Raw genomic sequence first — 14,693 nt, forward strand, 5'->3', positions numbered from 1 at the left:
GTGGTCCATGGAAAATTGGAAATGAGCTGTTTGATTGGAGGGTCTACTTTACTAGATCGAAAGAGGATTTTTGACAAAGCATCTCTATGCTAGATTTTTGTTTCTTTATTAGGGTAGATTATTAACACCATTTTTCATTTCCATAATATCTCTATTTTCCTTCATATTTTGTTGGTGCAAACTATTTTCTTCCTTGATTAAGACCTTTGTCCCATTTCCCACTCTGTTGATTTCATATTTTGGTGCCAACTTTAATGGAAAATAATATCTACATCTAACGCCATGCAAACTTTAGGTATGTTCATAGGGACAACTGACCATTTTTTTTATTGTTTTCTTTCTTTAAATGGCTTTTTTGAGATGTTGGGATCCTCTGAATTGATTGGGACTGGTGATTTGCTTTCTGACAGAGATTAGATAACGCTAGCAGCCTTAATTTTCACAGAGAGACCGATCAAAATACCTTTATTTAGTCCTTTAATTCTCACTTTCTCTTTTATCTTTTTTTATCCAACTGGACTTTTGTTACCAAAACTATTGTTCCATAGTGATTTTATCTATGGAATGAGAATTTATAATCTTAAAATAGAAAATTTGTAAGAGACTAGGTTGGAACTCTATAGTCATGCACCATTAACCTTAAAGTAAACCTTAAAGTAAGTGATAGTATTACGTGATGTTGTTAAGATTAATTCATAATCTTAACATTACAAGAATTATAAAATTACACTGCATATCTAGCTGCTTATTAAAACAGTTATGTTTGGCATTGAGGTGAAGTATATTAGAAATTATAATTGTTATTAAAAAAAAGTTGTAGTTATGAAAAAAAAAATAATAACGTGTAGTAAATATTATTTAAAAATAATGATGTTGATAAAATAATAAAAGATATTATAAGTTTTTTATTGTATAAGTGTAGGATAAAATTAACTTAATTTCTAAATTATAACAATAAATTTTTATCACACACTTAAATTAATATATAGTCGCTCACAGGCAATACCAAACAATGCCTAAATTAATTTTGCAAATTCTAGGTGCCCAAAGTGCAACTGGGGCATAAAATTTGCACTTAAAATATAGAAGATTACAACAAGCACAAATAAAGCTGCAAAATTTAAAAGCACATTTAGATGTTTTATGTATTATATGCAAAGTGAACAAAGAACCACAGTTCACATAAGGTAGTAGTACCTTACGGGCAAAAAATTGTACTGTAAGAGAGGGTTAATAGTCAAAGCTTGAGCTCAATTTTTTTATTCTTTAACGACCAAATGCTAAATTTGGTTGACTCAATTTTTTTTGTTATTTAAAATGAAAATTTTACTTCATTTTTGTCCTTAATCCTCACCTTATTTTGCTTTCTGAATATTTGCAATATAATGAACAGGAGGATTGGATAAAAACCCTTAGTTGCGATGTTGATCTACCAACTAACAATGTCGATTCTTTAGTTAATAAATTCTTAAGTAACAATTTTACTAAATTTTTAAGTATCCGCTAGCTATCCTTTCACTTGGGTGGTGTTGCCATAGTAAAAGTGCTTTTTTCAAAAGCACTTTTGCATGTGATGTGTGTCTCCACTACTCCCACTCTTTGTATTGAACCATAATTGCTGCTCCCCATGATCTTAATCAAGATCCCTCTTGTAGTACAAAAGCACTCAAATTATCATTGCCCCAAAAGAACCCTTTAAACAAATTGTTAACTGTTAAGTATGACTAAATATCCATTTTGCTCCGTTTTAACCATCTTGATCCATAAAAGTACTATCCGAATACTTTGCAGATACAAGTACTTTTTTCGGGTTATTTTGTGACAATATTTCCCTTAAATAAGAAAAATTACTTTTTTTTTTTTTTATGTCAATAGAATATCTGTGATGATTTTTAGAAAGATATCTATCAAGAGTTCTTTTAAGAACCGCCAATTACCATCAAGCTCTTTATTTTTTAAAGATAATTTAAGAGATTTTCTTAAACCAATTAAGTTGCAACACACACCTTTGTCTTGCCTTTTTTTTTTTTTTTTGAATCTTTTGTTTAAGTATAATAGTTTAATAAGTGCTTTAACGTTTAATAGTTTTTTAATTTTTCCCCTCCTTTTACGGCAACTTTTTCTTTTGGTTTGTTTATTAAAAGATCTTTTTTTTTAAAAAAAAAAACAACAAACAAAGAATAAAACTAGAAGCCATCTCCATTCACCCATTAAAAGAAGAGCTTCAATTATCTAAGATACAGGATTGCATTAAAACTTCTTTTTAAAATTAAAATTATAATATCATTAAGATTTTACAATCGAAAAATCATTGGAACCAATCGAAATCAATTTCATCTGCAGCATAACCCAAAATAACTGTGGAAAAAAAACTGTAACGATGAAATAAAAGTTAGTAATATATAGTAAATGTAAATTTTAAATAATAATTTTGATAAAATTATTAAAGATATAATAGATTTTTCATTGAGTGATGATACAGTCACAAATTCTTATACAAACTTATCTTGTACAAATTGATATGGCATTAATTCATGGGTTGAGCAAAAATATAAAATAATAAAAATAAATCATGAATTAATGCCAATAAATATTTAATTCAACCAATTTTAACATGCCACATCAGTTTGTATAAAATAAGTTTATACAAGAATTTGTTACTATATCATTACTCTTTTTCATTATATAAGTAAAAAATCATATCAACGTAGTTTCCAAGCTATAATAACTAGTGTTTACCAAACACTTTAGTACTGTACCTTTTAACTTATAACTGTCCAACCTCAATCTCAATTCCCAAACGTACTCTTATACTACTAGGGAGTGAATTTTTCACCAGACTACCATAAGTTCAATGATACAACAATATATATAAACTCCCTAAAGGCAAACTTGAGGAATTTGTTTTCTCCATGAAATAGATCTGCATTTCAATTTTCATGCGCGACCATAAACAATTTAATGGATTTTTCTCTGTCCATGTCTTTCGGATTTCAAGCACTTCCTTGGGGCTCAAGATTTTTAAAGACACTATTTTATTTATAAAAAAAAGAAAAAAGAAAAATACAATTTGGGTATTAGTAAAAGCTGCTTTCAAAACCTACCAAGACCAACATGCCCAAATTAAATAGTATATAAGCATAAATCAAGTTTAACTTAGAGAGAAAAATGAAAGCAGTGGCACAAGTCAATGGTAGGTCTAGAGGTGACTATTTAAAAATCATTGCACAACAACTTCACTCATCCCTCCCTCATCACACCAAGAGGCCACTACTTTGAATTAGCTTAATACTATCATATTTAGTTGATGAAAGCATTTATATTGCATTCATGGTCGTAATAATGTTAAATAAGAGGACTAGCATCAACTAGTTCAATCTATGTGTTGATTGTTAAATTAGTTGATAGCTAAATGCATAGAGATTCTTCATTAAACACAAATAGTCAAAATATTTTTTAGGTTTCATACTTGTAGTGCTTATAAAAATGATTAGCCACCATCTCCACTAGAGAAAAAAGAACAATATTAAATGTTTGATTCTTCATTCTTATCTTGTCTTGTTGCATTTCTGTGATTTTAGGTCAATGGATGAATGCCTGAAACACAGCATAATCAAGCCTCCTAACAGAAAATAATCTTTGCCAGCTTGTGCTGTCATTATTGTTTATAATTACCAATACCATCATTTGGTCCATCCTGAAAATGAGACTTGAATAAAGTGCCACAACCTAAAAATGATATCGAACACAATGTCTGCTAAAGTCCGATAAGTTAATTTAGGCCATTATTCTCTCTTTCATATTCGAAATGCCTAGATGTCAATGTTATCATAAAATTTATAAACGCGTCCGCAAATAGATGATAGTATCAATAACAAGTTCATAACAGTCATTATGATCAATTTACAATAAATTCATTGCAGTGGACTATTAGGTAAACCATTGAAATCTAATTGACAAATTTAAAATGAGGGAAAAGGGACAAAAAAGAAGAAGAAGAAGAAGTGATATGAGTCAATATTTGAAGTTTCTATTCAAAACCCCATTTAATGACTTAATCGAAGTGCACATGATGCAGAAGAGTGTGAAAAGGCCAGCCTCACTCTGTTTAGACTTTAGGCACAGTGTGTTGGTTGGTTGGTTGGTTAGAGGGGGAATGGTCGACTTTCTTTTCATTTTACAGACGTAGACAAATGCCCAGAAAACAAGTTGGCCAGTCAGGATCCAAAGAAGCAGTGGTCAATTTGTCCAATCTTGATCACAAATGTTGTTTATTCATATGCCGGGAGCACCGTTATGACTTTTGAGGCTCTTCTGGAAAAGAGAAGACTCTGACAACAATTGAGCTTTCAGTTTTTCGCAAAAACTTTAAGCACTTGTTAGATGCTTTTGTCAGCTTTCAGTGTAAAGTCATAACCATTTTAACAGCTTGACAACTCCTTGATTTACCGCTTTACTCAGTCTGGTATTGTCGGCAACTGTTGAAGATCCAGTTGCGTACATAGTGGTCATTTTCTGGATTAACGATTAATGACACAGTGTGAAGACCGCTCCCGTGACATTCAAGGCAGGACTCCAAATTAATGAATTACAACATGTGCCACAACTGCGATTAACAAGAATTCCTGTCTATTAGATCAATTATGAGCCAAATAAAATGTTTGGAGCACAGCAAGTCATCTTTTATTGAGGGCTTCGGCATACATGCAATATACTAAACAATATGTTATATGATATGGAACAATTTTTTTCCCCGGAAATACAATTGACTGGCTGACCAAGAGACCAACCAGATTATGCTCCAACCTGGTCAGGTCAACAAATAAGAGAGAAGAATGAATCCACAACACCCCATGAAAAATGTATATCATGATGTCCTACATTCTGCGTAAGACTCAAATATGTAAAATCAGACTGCACGTGATTTAAGCTATCAAGAATCATGCATCAGAATACATGATCCTCGTGTGCTACAATGATTCACCATCATATGGCAGTTTGCAAGCAGCCATGCGATCTTTGGACTTGAATTGCCCAAGCATTTCTGCAACGGTTTTGCAACGGCACTGGTTTCCTGGTCGGATCACATCCCCATAAACAGCCATTTCAATTATGTCAAGTTCCTTATCTGCAAGTTGTAAGAATATGAGTTTTGGAGGGTGCTCATCAATTTAAGTTGTAAATTACAAGATGACTGTTCCAATGAAATAGCAAGCCACGAGGCAATAACTGCCTATTTGATAATGGTGAAATAAACTATGACTGAAAGATCATATTCCTGCGCTGTATTGAATACATTACAAAATTTGAGCAATCTATGGATGTGGGTATCGAAATGGGATCCATGGGATCCCAAAAGATGGATGGTCATCTTATCATTATGAGAAGTATAGAGTTTCAAAATGAGGGGTTGTGGTAAAAAACAAAGCCCAAGCCTCAAGACACATAAAGCACTTCACTGCTAATTACTAATGCAGACACTTGAGATACATGATACCACTACGGCAACCATAAAATAACAGTAAACCGTGACGAATGGTGTGATTACTGAGGCATGAACATTGTTACATTCAACAAGATCGCAGGTCTAGACAATTACTAGCTTAACCACTTTACTCTATATACAAAACAAGGAGATATATCAGTCAGGACTTCTCCTACACAACATTCTTGGAACTAAATTTGAGCCCAAAGAAGGTCGATTTCAGCTCAGATCACTTTGGCTACCAATACAAGCCTCAAGTTGTAGTACTCGATTGAAGCGTCCTGATATATTTCATAATAGTATCTTCTCTAGAGTAGGGTTGTATTTAATGCTATACTGAAACCACCATCAGCATTTCCCGGTGGTTAGATGATAGCTTCTTTAATGATCATTTGAGCAGTCGAGTATGAAATCTTTGAAAAGGAAAAAGGCAAATATTTCCTAGAAAAGTTGAATAAGACCATTTTTTTCGTAGATGAAGAGTGCCTACAGAGGCCAGTTTCATCTGTCCATGAAGAAGGACTGAAGAATGGCAAGGGGAATCACAAACATTTCAACACCATCTTTTGCTCAACCTGTCCCCATTCTTGGTCTTACACCATCAAGTCTCAGCCCTTACCTATTGACAGACTCTTCAACACGCAAACATTCATGCCATCTTTCAAATATGACTATAGCCTATCATTCATGGTTAACTAATTTCATGCACTAACACACCACAATAATAGGTCTTTGAACCTGGAATATAGGTAGTTTCTGATTCAAATATATCCATCCATCATGAGAACGACAGAAAACAGAACAACTTACATACCAGCCAAACAAACTTACTACATTACAAGAGAAAAAAAAGAGAACAAGGCATATATACCAGTAAACTTGACGTCACAAGAAAAGCCTTTCAATTTAGTCGCATCCACCTGTTCTTTGTCTGATTTAAACCTGTTCACCCTAGTTTGAAGAATCTGACAATTATCAGCTGTAGATTCACCACCTACAACACAACCCCAAATTAAACAAACAATCTCAAAAACCAAATTGAAATAAATCAATCATAACCTTAATAGCCAATTACAAAGAAACTGATAAAAATTAAATAAAACAACATTCGGACTGAAGTACTCCACATAATTCAATTACGCTAATACTCGTAGGTCCCAATTAACGTAATTCTCAACATTACTCAAATTTGTTCACTTACTCAATGTCACTCATCTATCATGACAAGCTCAAAATTCAGCTGAACAGAACCCCAACATTGATAACAGTCGAAACCATCATACCAATCAATCAACCAAGCTAAAAAATCTCACTTACTCCACTTCAAGACCGGAATCCCCAGATACATTTGAAAATGAAGCTTAAATAGCTAAACTTTGGAGGAAAAAAGCAAAGTTGATTCCACCCAATCCAACAGACAGAAAAATGCTAAAAGGGCAGATAAATGGTTAAGAGAGAACCTTTGGAGAAGGGAACAATGTGATCGTACTCAAAGCAGAGGCAACCGTGGCAGTTGCAGAAGCGCTTGCAGACAATGTTACCAGCAGCATCTTTGCGCCACCTCTCTGGGTGACGACCCGGCACCGTTTCGGCCTTTGCCCAACACATGCTCTTAGCTTTCCCGTCAAAGTATCTTGGTCTCTCCTCATTACTGTTGTTACTGTTGCTGCTACGGGAACGATTCGGTAATGAAGAAGAAGAAGAAGAAGAAGAAGAAGAACTCATCCTGGTTTTGTTGCGTCTCTATTGTCTATTCAATAAAGTGGGAAATTATATCAAAAGGCAGCTAATTTATTAATCTTTTTGTCAAGGCCCGGGCTGAACTTGGCAATAACTGTTGTTATTCGTCTGCTTTTTCTTTGCCAAAAAAGGTTATGGCACTCTCCGGTACCGACGTGTCGTCAAGCATTTATGACATCCAAAACTTTAGACGCCTTGTCATAACATCTTTCCGCTTGCAACCGAACTGTCGTTCAATGTTTACCATGTAACTAAAAGTCAGTGATGAAACTCATCGCGTTAAATCACTAGCATTATATTATTGATTTAATAATATAATATAACTTTAAAGTAGATGATTCGAGTCTCGCTCATATCTTCAAATGTGATTTTATATTTTTGACTTCAGCTAATTTCAGTTACATATTTAAGGAGCGAAACAAAAAAAAAAAAATTTGACTCCAAAATCCAAAATCTTAAGATTCATATTCTACTCCTGAAGTGTACTTTGTTCTTATTTAATAATACAAATAATTTCTTTAAAAAAATGAAGAAAAAAAAAAAAAGAAAACGTAAAGTTTCCGGCAATTACAACTATTAACTCAAGACAATAATGCTTGATAGAGAAAAAAATGAAGTGGATCCTTAACAACCAAAATCATTCAAATTGTATCCTCATTTGCTGTTCTTGTCAATCTCAAATAACACCCCAATCATATATAAATAACAAAGACGATTTCTTTCTAACATTATAATTCATTAGAGAAATTGAACACCATAAATTTTTTAGCCGCCAATCAAAAGAACTACATATTCCAGGCAGCTTGCAATTCTCACCACAAAACAAAGACGCTACAAATATTAAAGGCAAACTCTAGATGATTAAAATATTTTTCCAAAAAACAGATGCAACCAGACACAGAAGATAATCACATATCGCGCAACTACGACTTTGGGCCAATATCCTTGAGGGCACAGATCTGCTCCTCGCCCATTGAAGACATGACAGTCAAAACCAAGTCCTTCCCCTCAGCAAAACCGTCCTTGAGCTGCATTCAGACAGTGTAAGTACGTGAAGGAAAACATTCTAGAAATATCTAGGACCATTACAGCACATGACCAAAAAGTCACAAACATGCACATAGCAGAAGTGACCAAATAAATATAGTACTCAAAAGCAGATGAAACTGAACACGGAGAATAATCGGAATATCTAAATAGTGTATCCTCAACAACAAAATGGAGATTAAACATCAAACTAAGAGCAAGGAAATACAAGGGTTAACAATTGACCTGGGTCAGCAGAGTCTCATCGGTTGGGAGCCTCAGATCATCCTTGGTGTTCCCATTTTCAGTCAGCAAACTCACCTGAAAAATTAATTTTAGGCAGTAAGAGAACATATGCACACAGACTTAGTTGAGGAAATGAAACAAATGAAAAAGATAGGGCTCAAACATACAAATCCATCCTCAGAAATATCAATCAACTGATAGTCGGTACGGTTGACATGGGGAACCTGTAAAAGCAGAGAACACATAAACACCTACTCTCCAACATAGAGAGAGATTAAACAACAATTAACAGAAGACCGGAAAAGAAAAAAAGGTTCATACATCACAGTTATGAGAAGAGGGGACAATATCTTCCAGCTTCTTTCCACTGAAGATATCAATTCCAACAAAGTGGCACTTAGCATGACCGTGCTTTCCAGTCTTGGAGGTGGAGACTTCCACAACCTGTTAAATTAAATGTTGAGCAATGTTAAGAAAATTTAAATCTAAGTAATCGTCTCAATTAACAAAACAAGCATCATCACTTGAAGCAAAAACTAAAACTAAACTAAAACCATTTACCACATCCTATCACCAATATTAAGTAAAATAGACTACACTTGGTATATATCTAAAAGCTAAAGGCCAGTCCTTAAAGTTTACTAAACTCTTAACAATATTTATTCTTACAAGCGATTAAAATTGAGATTATTCACATTGACCTCCAATCAAAAGGACTAAAATGTCTTCAAAACAAACGAGCAAATTACACTACAATTTGCACTAAACAAAGTAGAATAATTCAAAGACATACGGATTTTATAGCAAAAAAGAAAAAAAATTAACATATTTTCAGGAAAATCTAGCTACGAATAAACGATTATGCATCAGGATTATCATACCTAATTTTATGTATAATTGGAAGCAAAGAAATAAAATTTTCTCGAGGAAATATAGGATTCCGAGAAAACAAAAAGAGATAAAAGCCAATTAAAATAAAAAGTAATAGAAAAGAAACCTTGCAGGGACGGCTTTTGATGACGATGTAGCCGTTCTTACGGATGGTACCAGCTTGCTGTGGGTAAGTCTTGGAGGCTCCGGCATCGGCCTTTGACTCGAAGTGATGCTCCTCGTCCGACATCGCTTTAAGCACTGACTGATTCCGACTCGGCCGATTTACTGAGCGAGATTTTGAGATAGCCTGGGGGGCGACCGAGCGAGGGAGAGACGGAGGAGGCAATTATAAATGCGGGCTTTTATATGTATAGTGTTTGTGTTTCTGTCGTTTTTCGTTTCTAGGGTTTCAATTCTTAGTGGGCCCAATTGAAGGATTTCGGGCCGTTGATTTAATGGGTCGGTGACGGTCCGATTTGGATGAAATGGATAATATCGCGTTCGACCAACGCTGGTATTGGCGTGCCTTTGACTTAATTAATATAAAAATTAAAAATTTGTAGACCGTAGATATTTGTTTCGATTGTTATTTGGATTCTTTTTTTTTTTTTTTTTGAATGAGTTATTTGGATTCTGAATGGTAAACGATTACAAAGTTTTTATTTTTTCTGGGGAAGCGGGTTTTCTTTTTCTTGTTTTAATTTAATTTATTTAATCCAACGCTTGCATGACCATGAAATTACTGGTGGTCGTAATGTAAATATTAGTAAACTTATGTAAAGATGTCAGGTTAATTAAATACTAGGAAATAAAACCGCGCTTCGCTCGACTCTAGAAAATAAATTTAGTATTATCAATTTTTTTTCTTTACACTCGATAAAACTGATAAAAAATATAAATTAATTTTTTTAAAATGAGCCAGCGTTATAAAATTAATGTTATTTATGAAAGTTAATTATTTTTTTGTTAACTTTAAAAATATATATTAACGTGTATAGTCTAAGTGTACAGACCTTATATCTTTTGTAGTTGATAAGTTCTAAATTAAATTTTGTAATTGAGGATCCTTAGCGTTGAATTATAAAAGAAATAAGTAAAATACATGTAAAGACTTTTGTAATTTATTTCGCATCGTTTGTATCTGCGTAGGTGAGCAATTGTTTATATCAAGCTTGCAGCTATGGCAAGTTCCAATGGGGATCAGCAACACCTAGTGCCAAAATGTTCTTTATCTGTATATAAATCATGTCTCCATGGATTAGAGAGAATGAAAGGAGGAACAGTTGATGTAAAAAAGAATGCTTTTTCACGTACTATGTTCTTTGGCGATTAAATCCTCCATAACAGCTTGGAAAACTCAGCCAAACTACCATTTTGATGTCTCAATAGTTCCTTTGATTTATCCATTTGTCTACTGAATAATTAAAACACATAATAAAAATCATTATTATAGGGTGAAGTAAGAGCTTGCAATGTATAAATTAAAATTTAAAATATAATCTAAAAATGTGATACCTTGATTTTGTGAGCTGATGTGTGAATATTTTGAAATACTTCTTTGTAGACAATGTTTTTTATGAAGGTTCGGTCTTCTACCTCTTGATCGACATTTAGTATGGTCAATCCTTCTCTTGTGGTAACTCGAGACACGGCGACATATAATTGACCATGTGTGAATACTTGCTTAGGGAGATACAAACCAACATGTTTAAGAGATTGTCCTTGGCTTTTGTTGATCGTCATGGCAAAACATGGTGCCAAAGGAAGTTGTCATCTGTTAAGATTGAATGGCCATCTTGATTCATTATGAGACATAATAATTCTTGGAATTGTGACATTTTGTCCAATATTTGTTCCAGAAATGATGTCACCTCTAATGAACCATTTACCAAGACGAGTGACAATCAATCTTGTGCCGTTGCATAGGCCTTTTATTTGATTTAGATTTCTGAGAAGCATTACAGGAGCACCTTCCTTAAGTCGTATGTCATGATTAGGGATGCCATTGAATTTCAAACTATTCAAAAATTCAGTTAGATATAGAACATCTTCATCATTTGTGTTTGCGCTTGCTTTGCATATACTGTCTGAGCTAAAATAGGTTCTCCATTGACCAGGTATTATATTCATAATCATCTCGTTCAATTCATGCACCATTTCATTTTTTGGCGTTAATATTGCTCTTTCTTTCAAATATGCTGGATCACTGTAGTTATGCTGAATTGATGGGTAGATAGTGTCGACTATTGATTTCATCAGATTTTCTGATGGTTTCTTACAGATATCAGAAGGTAGTTTAACTAAATCTCTATCAATGTCATCATATAATGAACCATTTCCAATCTGCAACAACCATTTGTCAAAAGAAGCTATTTTAGCAGCCTCAGAGCCACTCACGCTTCCATTATAGAGCCTCATATTTTGTTTGAGCTCATAAATTTTGAAAAATGGCCACAAGTAGGATGAGTTAAGTGAAGCATCAACAATGTCTGCTCTTGTCCCCTTTGGCACAACTGGCAATATTTGTCGGAAATCGCCACCACATACTATTGTAAGTCCTCCAAAAGGTTTAATATAATTATTTTCATACCTTGTTCTTAGAATATCTCTCAAGGTCCTATCCAAAGCTTCAAAGCAGAACTTATGTGCCATAGGCTCTTCATCCCAAATGATCAAAGAAGTTTTCATAAGAAGTCCAGCTAATAAGGTGCCTTGTCGGATTTCACAAGTGGACTCTACTGTCACATCCAAAGGAATATGAAATCGCGAATGAGTTGTCCTACCATTAGGCAATAACAAAGCTGCTATACCTGAAGTTGCAACAGGCAAGACTATTTTAGAATGTGATCTGAGCTTTGCAATAATTGTATTCCACAAAAATGTTTTACCAGTACCACCGTGTCTATTGATAAAAAATAAACGCCCTTCTTCATTGTCAACAAAATGCATTATTGCTTCATAGGCTGATTTTTGGCAAGCATTTAGAGTAGTAAACGATTTTTCATGCAACTTCTTTAATTGATCACGATCATAATCAAGCTCTTCATTGACCAATCGGTTACCTGAATCTCTTATCAAAGAAGAATTAAGAAGTGGCATTCCATCTATGTCTCTCAAACTTTTTCCCATTTTCAACATGATAGTTTCAATCTCCAACAATGTGTATGCTTCAACTTGTTGCTCGGTTAACTGAAGATCTTTCAATCTGAATTTTTTCCTTTGTAATGAAGTTATGTCTTTTGATAAAGTAGTATAATTAGATTTCCAAAGTTGAGGTGCATCAGAAACCTGACAATGAATGAGTATCGTGACAAAAAAGATGTCTTAATTCATTTCCAATTGCCCATATTGCAGCTTCAATCAAGTAGTCGATCCAGTCTTTATCATTGTCTAATAATCCCAAAGCATAGCACGCAACTTTAAAAGTTGGATATGTCACTCCATTTACTGATCTAATACTTTCAAATGAAGTGCTTCATTTTACAAAATTGAGCAACATTCTCATATAAAATCGTTCTCCACTTGAAAGATGTGCAAAGTAAATTCTTCCGATTGCTAAGCCATTTTTTCTCCTAGTCCAAGTTTTGTCTTTTGAATTCCATACCCAACATGTAGGGAAATCAGAATAAGTTAACTCTCGTGCATCATCATAATTCTTGTTTGCCTCCAACCATTCTGTGAATTTTATTTTTTCTATTCCAGGTATGGTAAGCACATTTTCTAAGCACTTAGATTCTTCAAATATTACTGTATGCTCTCCCGGTAAATGGAACGGCAATCTTTCAACTGCTGGCTTTCTGTAATGTATGTCAAATTGGAAGATTCGCCAGCAAGCTTCGGTTGCTGATATATATCTGCAGTCCAAATATGTTTTGATCTCGTCCATTTCTTGGGTAATGTCAATAGATTCCATTGTTGCAGTTGTTCTATCAGACCCTTTATGGACATACTTGAAAAGATATTTAACTGATCTCGAGTAATTACAAATCTCAACATTAATATGTGCATCAAATTTGACAATTAAATTCCTGTGATAAGGGACCACATATCGATTATCCAAGAAGACACCTTTCTTTTCGACATGAATACCTATATTTCTCCTTTTATAGACTGGAAAACCATTTGTATCCACTGTTGTCTGATCATTAAATTTTTTTGGAAAATGTTTTGTGCACTTGTCTTGCATCATGCATGGAGAGTGAGAATTGTGTTTTCCACACGGTCCATGAATCATAAATTTGTTAACTACATTATAACCATCAGGATCAACATTTAAGTCAGGGATTTTTGTACCTATTATTTTATCAATATGGTCTGCAGAAGGATTTTTCATTGTTGGATGCAAAAAAAGCAGTATGTGTGCATGGGGCAAGCCTCATTTTTGAAACTCAATTGTATATAGACCTGCCACAAAATGGAGTAAAATTTAAAAGTTAGAAATATTGATTTCAATTGTGAAATTATTGTTTTTCCCTGCACTTTTCAATAACAAATGAATTGAATTTGTTATGGATACAAATTTGAAGTGAACTTACATGCAATTATTTTTCCAAACGGTTGATCTTTTTTCAAATCTTGCATTAGTTGGAATAATTTTATCTCGAAAACTCTGCATATGATATCGACTCGATTGTCATCATTCTTTTGTCCAACTAATCGGAGCATGTTATTTATTTCTTGCCACTTTGGGTTGCAAGTGAAAGTAAGAAATAAATCAGGATATCCTGCCCATTTATAAATTGCCATACCATCTTGATAATTTTGTATTCTATATCGTGGTCCCCCCATATGTGATGAAGGTAGAATAATCGATTTTCCAACTTTCGAACAATCAGAATCACCTCGATGAACAACATCCATCAAACCAGAGAAAATGTCTGATATAAGTTTTTGTTGATTATTCCAGATCCAACGAAATCTTTCTTCTTTAATTGCCATATAACAATCAACTATGTATTGTTGGAATAGTCTACCAGCTTGAAGTAGAGTGTGTCCCTCATTTAATCTTTGTTGCAACCTAAAGCAATAATATTGCCTCATTGTCAGCTTTTGCCTATTAAAAGGGCTATCAGTTATGTCTCTTAAAGATATGTCAGGTCTATATCCATCTTCGCCATAAGGATATATTAACGGGTATGTCATGGGCATGAAGCTTGGATGTAAATATGTGATTCTCCGAAGTTCCTTTGTGCGATGCTCTATAATAACATAGCGTTGAAAGTTTGCTTCACTGAAATCACCAACTGTTAAGCCTGCAACTTCTAAAACTGTTAGTATATTCTATCAACGACCATCTCTTGTTCTACTATTAAGGAGTCGTAAA

General features: G+C 33.9%; 3 protein-coding genes across 3 annotated transcripts; all 3 read right to left on the minus strand.

Annotated features, from left to right (window-relative positions):
• Nucleotides 1-4,836: 4,836 nt before the first annotated feature.
• LOC18047656 lies at nucleotides 4,837-7,565 on the minus strand. The gene is made up of 3 exons (XM_006440602.2): nucleotides 6,946-7,565; nucleotides 6,357-6,479; nucleotides 4,837-5,128 (listed from the first exon to the last, which is right to left on the minus strand). The coding sequence occupies exons 1-3, from the start codon at nucleotides 7,208-7,210 to the stop codon at nucleotides 4,971-4,973; spliced, it is 546 nt and encodes a 181-aa protein (XP_006440665.1). The 5' UTR covers nucleotides 7,211-7,565; the 3' UTR covers nucleotides 4,837-4,970.
• A 297-nt stretch (nucleotides 7,566-7,862) lies between these two features.
• LOC18047657 (eukaryotic translation initiation factor 5A-2) lies at nucleotides 7,863-9,731 on the minus strand. Its single transcript, XM_006440603.2, has 5 exons — nucleotides 9,495-9,731; nucleotides 8,819-8,941; nucleotides 8,665-8,721; nucleotides 8,498-8,572; nucleotides 7,863-8,253 (listed from the first exon to the last, which is right to left on the minus strand). The coding sequence occupies exons 1-5, from the start codon at nucleotides 9,615-9,617 to the stop codon at nucleotides 8,149-8,151; spliced, it is 483 nt and encodes a 160-aa protein (XP_006440666.1). The 5' UTR covers nucleotides 9,618-9,731; the 3' UTR covers nucleotides 7,863-8,148.
• Nucleotides 9,732-11,140: 1,409 nt separating this feature from the next.
• Nucleotides 11,141-13,283, minus strand: LOC18047658 (ATP-dependent DNA helicase PIF1). The gene is made up of 2 exons (XM_024186948.1): nucleotides 12,975-13,283; nucleotides 11,141-12,658 (listed from the first exon to the last, which is right to left on the minus strand). The coding sequence occupies exons 1-2, from the start codon at nucleotides 13,281-13,283 to the stop codon at nucleotides 11,141-11,143; spliced, it is 1,827 nt and encodes a 608-aa protein (XP_024042716.1).
• Nucleotides 13,284-14,693: the final 1,410 nt, after the last annotated feature.

The sequence above is a fragment of the Citrus clementina genome, unplaced genomic scaffold (genome assembly GCF_000493195.1).
Source record: "Citrus clementina cultivar Clemenules unplaced genomic scaffold, Citrus_clementina_v1.0 scaffold_3, whole genome shotgun sequence".
Taxonomy (NCBI): domain Eukaryota; kingdom Viridiplantae; phylum Streptophyta; class Magnoliopsida; order Sapindales; family Rutaceae; genus Citrus; species Citrus x clementina.

Excerpts from the sequence above, each read along its gene's own strand:
- LOC18047658 (XM_024186948.1), bottom strand. The coding sequence starts at position 13,283 with ATGGAATCTATTGACATTACCCAAGAAATGGACGAGATCAAAACATAT. Across the intron at positions 12,659-12,974 it reads CTGATTTCCCTACATGTTGG|GTTTCTGATGCACCTCAACT; the intron begins GTATGGAATTCA and ends ATTCATTGTCAG.
- LOC18047657 (XM_006440603.2), bottom strand. The coding sequence starts at position 9,617 with ATGTCGGACGAGGAGCATCACTTCGAGTCAAAGGCCGATGCCGGAGCC. Across the intron at positions 8,573-8,664 it reads ATATTTCTGAGGATGGATTT|GTGAGTTTGCTGACTGAAAA; the intron begins GTATGTTTGAGC and ends TTAATTTTTCAG. Across the intron at positions 8,254-8,497 it reads ATGAGACTCTGCTGACCCAG|CTCAAGGACGGTTTTGCTGA; the intron begins GTCAATTGTTAA and ends GTCTGAATGCAG.
- LOC18047656 (XM_006440602.2), bottom strand. The coding sequence starts at position 7,210 with ATGAGTTCTTCTTCTTCTTCTTCTTCTTCTTCTTCATTACCGAATCGT. Across the intron at positions 6,480-6,945 it reads CATTGTTCCCTTCTCCAAAG|GTGGTGAATCTACAGCTGAT; the intron begins GTTCTCTCTTAA and ends GTTGTGTTGTAG. Across the intron at positions 5,129-6,356 it reads TTGTGACGTCAAGTTTACTG|ATAAGGAACTTGACATAATT; the intron begins GTATATATGCCT and ends TACAACTTGCAG.